The 10,522-nt window shown below is 34.8% G+C and overlaps 1 protein-coding gene across 1 annotated transcript; it reads right to left on the minus strand.

The window, feature by feature from the left end:
* Positions 1-1,306: 1,306 nt before the first annotated feature.
* On the minus strand, positions 1,307-6,417 carry LOC142613636 (dnaJ protein ERDJ3B). The gene is made up of 10 exons (XM_075786073.1): positions 5,989-6,417; positions 5,724-5,872; positions 5,493-5,622; positions 4,399-4,510; positions 3,829-3,945; positions 3,545-3,631; positions 3,030-3,089; positions 2,873-2,950; positions 1,906-1,977; positions 1,307-1,796 (listed from the first exon to the last, which is right to left on the minus strand). The coding sequence occupies exons 1-10, from the start codon at positions 6,060-6,062 to the stop codon at positions 1,638-1,640; spliced, it is 1,038 nt and encodes a 345-aa protein (XP_075642188.1). The 5' UTR covers positions 6,063-6,417; the 3' UTR covers positions 1,307-1,637.
* Positions 6,418-10,522: the final 4,105 nt, after the last annotated feature.

A 10,522-nucleotide genomic window follows, 5' to 3' on the forward strand; every position in this document is an offset into this window, starting at 1 on the left:
AGAACTAGTATTTTTCCTTTTTGTCTTGGTTTTTCTCAATGCCTCTATTAAAATTTAGTAAAATGTTTTCAGATGATTGATGTGACAAGCTTAAAATTTTTTAAGCACAAACCACCAAAACCAATGACTTTTAATGGTGGCCAAAGAAGTAATTTTAGTCGTGGGTCTAGATTAGAACTAGCATTTAGGTTGCACGGACACGCTATTTTTGGCAACTTGTCCGTGTCGGACACCAGAACCGGTACGATTCGCCGGACTTTGGTGTCCGAGCAGTGTCTTTTTTTTCTTTTTTTTCTCGCTTCTCCGACACGTCTCTGACACGGCGTCGACGCGGCTCCAACACGCCAGCAGTGAAAAAAAAAAAAGAAAAGAAGGAAAATCACAAATTTTGATAGATGGACTTACCAATACCGTTGATTTCATGATATACCCTAAAACAAAGTTTGAGAAGTGAGAACTCATTAGCCTGAAACCCACCTCTCAAGCTCTCACCCACCCTCCCTCTGACCTCTGCCCGCTGTGCCGCTGCCCTCTGTCCCTCGCCGGAGCTAGATCGGGCCAATCGGCGAGCTCCATAGACGTCGCTCCGTCCTTGTCCCTTCCGATCTCTCTCTTTCTCGGCATGGACATCTCAGGTCCGACCTCTTGGCTTAAGCTTCTCTCTGTTTTTTTTTTTTTTCTTTTAGATATTTGTTGGCCATTTGGTTGGGTGAATGGGACAGATTGCTTGTATTTAACTTATAACGTTTTTTTTTTTTTTTTTTAATCCCACTCTCACGGTCACACAGTGACCGTGAGAGTGGGATATATATTATATAATGTTGTTACATTAATATTATGTGCCATATAATGTAATGTTGTTACATTAATATTATGTGGCATATAATATAATGTTTTTTTTTTTAATCCCATTCTCACGGTCACTTTTATGTATCTAGTTTGATATTGAATGTAGTCTATTTAAACTTTTGGTTTGTACTCTAAACATTAGATGTATATTGTTGTATTACTTTGGGTGTTAATTTGCTTATTTGTAGTTCTTACATAATTTAAATTTTAGACATAAACGAATTTTATGTTTAAAAATATTTAAAAATATGCCTAAATATAAAATTTAATTAATTATTTAATTACCGTGTCGTGTCCTTGTTTTTTAAAAATTGCAGTATCGCCGTGTCTGTGTCCGCATCGTGTCCGTGCAACATAGACTAGCATTAACTTGTTATCTAGAATTTGTTGTGAATGTAATATTACTCAAAAGAAAAAGGTGTATAATGATTAATGACTCCCAGCATTTGTATCTATATTTGCAAAAGAGAACCAAATTGAATAAATATAAAATATTTCAGTATTTAATACTCTTCCATTTCTATTGTAGTTCTCCTTAAACATGGGAGAAACTAGACCGCCAATGAGGAAAAAATATTATCCAAGTGGCTTCAAAATGATTACAGCTAAAACACCTTAGAAAAATACTACTTAACTGAAGAGAGAGAGAGAGAGTGTGAGAGAGTTAAAAAGAAAAAAAGAAAAAAAAGAAAAGGAGAGACCTCAAGGTTCGTTGAATTCTCTATAAGAACATCCTCATGTTACAATGGGTACATTTTGGAACCCAAACAAAACATTTCACCTATACCCTAACCAAGAACTGCCTTAATCTGTGTTTTCTGGTCCTCTGTTAGAGAGGTTGGGAATAGAACCTCAAATTGGACATAAAGATCCCCTTTCTTTGTGCTAAAATGCAATGGCATCCCCTCTCCTTTGAACTTTCTCACTTCCTTTGGCTTAGTAATTCCCTGTGAAGTCAAGACAGTGATGTCAGTTAAGTTTCTCCTAATAATTTATTTCACCCAGTCAGCCACCGATCTTAGTGATACAAAACAAAGCTAGAGGATATTTCCTTACCTTTGTGCCGATGTCCACCAAACGGTCATCAAGATGTTTGATTGTCTTCTCAAAACCAACCAAAGCTTGAACCTGGAGAGGGTTCAGAAAATCAACACCACATGAAAACAAGCACTTTGGTTTCAAGAGGATAAAGTTGAAGAGAAGATGAAAATTGAAATGCGTACACAAATGTCTGATATTTGCTCAGACTAGCTATAAACATCATCCGTCTGGGAGGAAAGAAATGAATGGAATGGATTGAAAGACATTTTTTAAGAATATTGCATCAATTCTCTTCTTTTTGGAAGTTTAAAAGGAGGAAATGGAATGACTGCGAGAGAAAACTATATAAAAAAAATTCCCTGTTCTTTCCTCCTTTTATAAACTCCCAATCACTCTAGAAAAAAATACCACCATGTTCCATTCTTTTTATTTTTTTTGAATTATCCATTCCATTCTTTTTATTTTTTTGAATTATCCATTCTATTCTTTTAAAAAAATTTCCAAACATATTGTAAAAGGCAAAAACATTCCTAGAACTCGTATCAGAGTTTCTCTAAAATCTACTTGCATCATTTGTGTTCTCTTGGCTCAGTAAGCCTAACAGAACATCTCCCCCACCCCACCCCTCCCCTCCCTTTTTTTTTTTTTTTTGGCTTCCTTTCATCTATGGTCCAACACTCCAATCAGAAATATTATCTTTTGTTCTTGAGATCTTTTTATGATTGAACAGTGGCTACTACTACTATTTTTTTAATTTGTTTTTCTTTGTCTTGAGCTTTAGAAGCTAGTTTTTGCTTTTTGGGAATTTCTCTTCCATAACTACCACTTTGTGTCCCTTATGCTGCTTTTTTAATTATCATATATCAAGAAAAAGCTCAAACCTTAACATGTTGACCCAATTTCCCCTACGAGTATTAAAAGCAAATTGAACCCACAACTAGAGCTATTAATATGCACAGAGCTTAAATTAAGTGCTCATTACCAGTGTAATAGTGATGGTAGCGTGCAAGTCATTGCCTTCCCGTCTGAACTGATCATGGGGTGCTGTGTGGATACGAAACTGCCCAAAACATGGTGTTTATTGTCAGTAGATAGTAGATACAGAAGACCAATCACTAAACCAGTGTTAAAGAACTAACCTTTAAATCTCCAGCTTCTCCATCTATTATAGGCTCACCATCTTCATAAAATACAACCTCCTGTGAAAAGCATATAATTATTATTCTGAAAATCAAGAAATATTACATTTACAAATATTTCCCATTGAGTGCACCCTTATACAGCAAATATTCTCTACTCCAGATGGCAATTGAGTTCCCCACCCCCCCCCCCCCCCCCCCCACACCCAACCCACCCCACCCCACCCCCCCCCACCCCACCCCAGTTTCCCTTTTCTTTTTGAAATAAATAAGAACCTTTACATCACTACAGTACTGAAACACCTTCATAGGTTAAAGGGCAAAGGCACCCTGCTTTTGACTGATTCATTCAATTCAAACATAATGATGTGAAACATGTCCACAATCACAAAAATATGGGATTCAGTCTTTGGCAAGATAAAGGCATATACATGAAAACAAGAAGAGGATAAGTATAACACTGTTATGTCACGAACAAGGAACACAATATCCACTATGAAATATAAAAAGCTTACTTGCCCATCCTGCATCCCTTTCTCAATATCAACAGTGACGAAGTATCCCTCCCGTTCATATTTGACATTTGGGCACTGTTCACAGACCTGAAAGGGCATGTGAAACATGTAATAAAATAGGAATAGCATCCAAGAGATGGTGTTCCACAAAGAGGTGGAAACAGAATAAAATAGCACAACTGATCATGCCACTGCAGTGTATGGACTATAATTTGAAGCTACACAAAAGAATCCTCCACCATCAAAAAAGAAAAAGAAAAAAAGGGATCAATGGCATTATATACCTGCTCTGTCATCTGTTGGAACATCCCTGGACCAATCTGCTTGTGATAAACCTCATTTCTACAGTTACAGCGTCTCTTGCCCGGGGCAGGCTTTAAAATGTTTTTCTCTCTCCAAACCTGATAATCCCACGCAAAGGTCACATAAAGAAGAAAGCAATCATCTAACCAATTAAAATATCATTATTTGGTTGTACTGCTGACAGAAGGTTAGTATGAAGACTCAGAACAAGTGCATGTTATTCTATTTTCTCCATCAGCTAGCAGATATGAAATTAGACAAAACAATATAGGTACTAAGCTACAGCTCGGCAGAAAAATGAAGTACTTGATTATTAGGGCAGACTATAGTTCAATTATTTCCATTTTAATTTTCTCAGATAGGACAGGAATGGAAAGTAATTAGTACTTCAATGATTTCCATTTAAGATTTCTTGGGACTAATATGCATGCTGCTTTGTGCTAGTCTTTCCTGCTATTTGCCCATGTCACAAAAGATTTCCTTTTGTTTAAAAAAATAAGAAAAAAAAAGGCAAGCATGTCCTAAAATTACAAGTCTAGACATGATCTTACCTTCACTGAACCTCCCAGGTACAGATCTTCCAAACTTGCATCGAGTTCAACAATCACATCATCGCCTTTCACAATTCTCTCTTCCTCTTCCATTTGGCCTCCACCAAAAAACCTAGAAGAAAATTTCAAGTCTTTAGTAAAAAGACAGGCACATTGTGGACACAACCACACAGGTTACAAAAGATAAACAGGACATCCCTAAAACAACAAAGAAAAGCAATCTGCTTACCCATTCAGATTGTTCACTACACTTGTACATGTAGTTTAAAAACCACAAAAACCCTTTTTACATGTGCAATAACAGCTTCCTCATATAAGTTAGCAACAAAAACGAACAATGTAGTAACTCTTGGATCATGTGATGCCCAAGGGGATAACACTATGAGGGTCATTCTTTCATCTCTATTTATTCTTCATTATTTTTTATTCGAAAGATTACACACCCCCAATGGGTCCTGAACCCATGACCTTGAGAAAGTATATCTTACGACAGACATACCAAGTCAGCCATATAACAAGCCAATTAGTGAATGCCATGTGATGTGATTCAATTTTATACTTCTCTAACAGAGTTGGTCCCTCAAGCTTCCCACATGATACTCACTTCTTGGCTTGTTACATGACTAAATTGGCATATCTTTAAAAAGAGATACATTAATCTCCATGACTGACCTCAGCCTCCACTCCATTTTTAACGGAGGAAGTAACCACCAGTTGAGTTTATTCATTTCTTAATTTCTTTCATGTGTATTTCTATCAAATACTAGCCAACAATAACCATTGAAGTCCCATTTTTTTTAGCATATTAATACACTACACTACAGCATCAATCTCCTGCCTGAAAAGTTTTGACCAAATTAGAGTATTAACAACCCCTGAACCTTGTCCACAACTTCATGAATACCATGTTTGGCTTAATTTTTTGAAAATGAAACTTTCCCCAAGTCCTTTGTTTTTATTTTGGGAAATTTTCATTCTTTAAGGGCAATCTTCCAATGCAGCAACTACTTTGTACTACAACAATGTAACACTCACAAACTCAAAGCTTTTTTTCATGCATCAAAGATTCAAACAACAAGTTCAATAAGACTTACTGGCTAAAAATGTCTTGCATATTCATTCCACCACCTCTGCCTCCACCACTAGCTGCGTGTTGTTTCAGTCCATCTTCTCCGTACCTATCATATATATTCCTCTTCTCGCTATCCGATAATACCTCGTACGCTATTCATTAAATTAATCAACTATACATTAATTAAAAGCGCTAAACAAAAAAACACAATTAGGATCATTAATTATTAAAAAAAAAAAAAAAAAAAAGGTACCGTTGTTAATGTCGGCAAATCGCTTATTAGCTTCCTCATTGCCCGGGTTCTTGTCCGGGTGGTACTTGAGCGCTAGCTTCCTATACGCCCTCTTGATCTGATCGTCCGATGCGCCACGTGGCACTTGCAGTATATCATAGTAGCTCTTTCTAATCCCCAAATCAACAAACAAAATAAGATTATTTTCAACCATTTGCATATAATTTCATAGCAGTTGCTTAGAGAGAGAGAGAGAAAAAGAAAAAAGAAAAAAAGAGAGGATTACCCTGCAATGGCGGAGAGAGCGTAACACAGAGTGCAAAGGAGGAACAAGAGCTTTGTTGTTCTTCGATTCGCCATAGATAGGGACCAAACAAAAATTTTAATTAATGCCTAGGGATTTTTATGGTTTCAGATCTTTTGGCGAGGAACAATATTGGCTCTGTATCTGAATCTGTGTGTGTGGAATTGGGGACCAAAGAAATGGGAATCGAAGAAGACTCTCTGAACCTCAAAAATCAAAGAAAAAAATAAATTGACTGGGGGTTATAGTTTAGTAGTGACTACGATTTGCAACGTGTTCTTGCCAAAACTGGCCAATGAAAGGAGGGCTTAAGGGTGTTTCGACGAATGAGTTTTGGCCACGTGGACGGGTCCTTTTTTGTTTGTGGTTTCCTGGAACTGAATGAAGGAATGGACGTGGAATTCACGGCACGAGTGAAGTCTACGACTGCGAGTCAAGTGGGTTGGAATTTTGAACGTATGGGATGGGGTGGGGAAAACCCCAAACCCAGATTCGGCCCACTTTGGATTGTTTGGCCCAACATTTTCTATTGAAGGAATTTTTTTATAGTTTAGTTACAAAAAGCTTACTCAATATCTTTTTATTGGAAATAAATTTTGATAAATCCATCATTAGATTATATCATCTTTTTATATCTTCCATACTTACAAAATTTTTAGAAAATTAAAATTTAATAGCTATGTCATCAATAAATTACTTAAATTACAATAATTTAAAATTATGTATAGAATATAACCTTATAGATTATATAATAAATAATATTCAATTAATACAAAATTGGACATGTGTATTAAGAGTGTAAAGAATATACAATTTAACAGTTAAATCTTTCAAAACATGTAGTAATATTTATTTTATTGAGTATGATTATAGACTTATAGTCTTAGGCTACAACCAGTTTTGTAACTAAACCTTGTCCTTTTTTTTTCTATCTAAATTGATAGTGAGAGATATAACATATAAGATACTCTCATACTCTACTCCACTCCCTCCATCTCGTTTTGTTATGCTTGTTTAGAAAATTTCATTTTTTAACAGAACATCATTTACAATATTTTCACAACAAATCTTATATAACAGATTGTTACTATGTTTTTTGTGAACAAAAAAGCAATTTTAGTGATGGGTTCAGAACTAGGGTATGTTAGTGAAGGGTTCAAAACTAGGGTATGTTAGTGAAGGGTTCAATTTTAGTGATGGGTTCAAAAAACGATTTTCAAAACTACCATCCTTAATTTAAACCTTAGTGAAAGAGGGGTATTGACTTTTATATCAAAGTGAAGGGTATGTTAGGAAATTCACTTATTGACTTTTAAAAGAGAACTTCATTTGGAATATCCCAAAAAGGAACAAAAGCCAAGCAATTTGGGACAGCGGCATAGAGGAGTGGGAAGGGGTGGAGAAGGTGGTAATGAGTAATGACCCCATAAAAAGGATGATTAAGGTAGGAAGAGAGCCTCTCACGAATCGCAATTTCAGTGTAATTTTTTGTGAAGTTAAAAATGGTTTTCCATTGATTAGCAAGTTTATATATATATATATATATATATATATATATATAAATATACTCTAGCCTAATATAAGTGGTATATAAGTATGTAAAACTTTTCTTAGAAACTTGAATTTAGGTTTTTGTCCTCCATCATCTAACAAGAATTTTATACTTGTGAAGTTTTAATTGCACCAAATATAGCTTTTTTTATTTTGTGGTAAAAACTCAAAATAAATGGAATCTTAACAGTAGTTTATGATTATTGATTGTGTCCAGGATGAAAATTATGCACAGATAACTTTTAGAATTACCGCCCAACAGTTTGAAGGAATGTCGTTCAAACCATTTCTTATAATTTTCTAATAACAAAGACTGGGCTTCAACTGTATATTAGATTGACAACTTGACAATAGGGGCAAGAAATGTTGGACCTCGTAATCTTGCCTTAGAGAATTGAAGTTTCCAACCCAAAAAACGACAACAAACTTTTTTGTTGTCGTTTGCAATAGGTACAGATTTTGCATTTGTTCCAAGACCAAAATACAACAGATTCACATGGTCCTAAAATTCGGGCCTTTCCACTATTTTAGCTTTTCCATATAATATACAAACCCAAGCCCATATGAATTGGTTGGCCACATTGTTAGGGGGAAAAAAATGACAAATTGCGTTTGCTCTTTTAATTGTGGTGTAGTTGTAATATTCCTTCTAATTTTTTTATATTTATAAATGTGATAAATTTTTTCAATATATAGTGTCCATTCTATAATAAGTAATGAATGAATATAGTCATTCCTTTTAAATTTGTGTGAAAATGACATCCATTAAACATTTTTGTATTTAAAATTTAAATGAAAACATTCATGAGATGCGCCATATAATAGATCCAAACATTTTGATAAGTATTATTATTTTTATTTTTATAAAAAAAGGTTTAAATTGCTTTACTTGCTAATTGATTTGGAAGAAGGACCAAATTGGCTCATTTTAACAAATTGAGAAACTAAATTTAAAAATAAACCTTAGTAACTGATTTTACAACTGAAGCAAATGTCAAGGAACTAAATTTTACTACCGCACACTTTTGGTGCGATGGTCACTCCACAAGTATAAGTGCTTGTAGGGTGTGGGGGGTAAGGGCCGGGGTTCAAGTCTCCAGGAGAGAGCTTCATACACATATATACTTAGATTAGGTTAGAGTAGAAATTTTATCTTGTGTCCAAAAAAAAAAAGGAACTAAATTTATTTTTAACCCAGAGCATATTAAAATTGCATAATAAATAGAGGGGAAAACACACTTAACCAAAAAAGAAAGAAAAAAAAAGTCTAAGAACATAATAATATTTGTTGATATTACACATAGTGATTAGTTTATAATAAAAATAGTGTCAGTGGCTAACATCACAACAAAGCATATTAGAGCAACCGCATCAGCTCTTCTAAAAGATTCCGTCTATTTTACATAAAACCCTACTTTTTCTATTTTACACCATCACTTTTACAAAACACCAACCTCAGTTTATCTATTTTATAAAATATTTCAATAAAATATTCATTCTTCATCAATTTTGTATTATTTTCCCTAATGGTCATACATTTTTAATTTAAACTTATATTTTAAGTAAACTACCAATACCAGTGGTTCGGCCAATGAAGCCGTTTGTGGTGGAGGTCCAATGGTCGAACCGCCAGAATAGTGTTTCCGGCAAACTTCGCTAGATTGGTGTCTCCGCCCACCGTGCTGCCAGCACTGGTGGCCAGACCACCAAAATAATAGCTTCGGCGACAACCGACAGATCAGTGTCTTCGACCATCATTCTATCATTAATGAAATATTTCGATGTGTAGTTTAAGGGTTATGCATTGGAGAGAGAGAGAGAGAGAGAGAGAGAGAGAGAGAGAGAGATTATTTACAATTAGTGTGATTTCAGTTTAAAAAAAAAAAAAAAGGGCACTGATTTGAATTAAAAATTGTAATATAGACTTTAATAAAATTCCAAATAAAATCATGCTTTCATTGAAAAAAAAAAAAACTCAATTATAATTCTTTATAATTAAATTATATTGTAGAGATATTTACAAGTAAGGAAGCTTCCTTTCCCCCCACTTTTAACCCCCACCACTAAAACACTTTTAACCCCACCACTAATCTGACCCTCTTTTTTATTTTTTTTCCTTTTTTATCTCACAAAATCCCACTTTTCTCTACTTCCTCTCCTATGTTCCTTTCCCTTCATTTTTTATTTTTTGATCTATTCCTTTGTCTTGCACTTGTTTCTCTCTTCTCTAATGATAGCAGCAAACTCTCCACGAGCAAAGAAAGCAGCAAGCTCTCCATGGCAGTGGTGACGGCGGTTTCAATTTGAGTTTGGGTTTGGGTTGATGGGTTTGTTGTTAAAAGTTTGATTTTTGGTTCTAAATTGTTGAGTTTTCCATTGAAGGTTTGATTTTGGGTTTGGATTGATTTTTCTTTGTTTTTGGTTGATTTTGTGATTGGAATCTCATGGGTTGTGATGGGTTGTGGTGGTGGTGATTGAGTGGTGGTTAGGCAATGTTGAGAGTGTGCGGAAAGAGAGACTGATGAGAGTAAATGTGAGAGAAAAAATTAATAAAATAGTAATATATACATCTACAGTAACCGTGCATATTTGCACGGTTACTGTAGCAAATATGCATATTTACACAATAATAGTCGGACTGATACGGAGTAGATTTAGGAAATAGTGTAAATTTTATATTTTTTTCTATTTTGTACAATTTTGCACCCACTTATGTGAGTGCTATTAGTAATATAAAAACACAACTTTTGCTATAATTTTTGCCCAACAGCTTATTGAATTGATTGTTCATCATTAACACTTGATCATAATTTGTTGTAAAAGCTGTGGTAAAAATTGAGTTAGTAACACTGTTAACCAAAATGTGGAACCGGCATGGCGAGTAATACAAATCTGGTTGGTAACTAAAAGACCTGGGTTGTTACACTCACACCAAACTTTGCGGCTATGAATAGCCATCTGATCT

Source organism: Castanea sativa, chromosome 10 (assembly GCF_040712315.1).
Source record: "Castanea sativa cultivar Marrone di Chiusa Pesio chromosome 10, ASM4071231v1".
In the NCBI taxonomy this organism is placed as follows: Eukaryota; Viridiplantae; Streptophyta; class Magnoliopsida; order Fagales; family Fagaceae; genus Castanea; species Castanea sativa.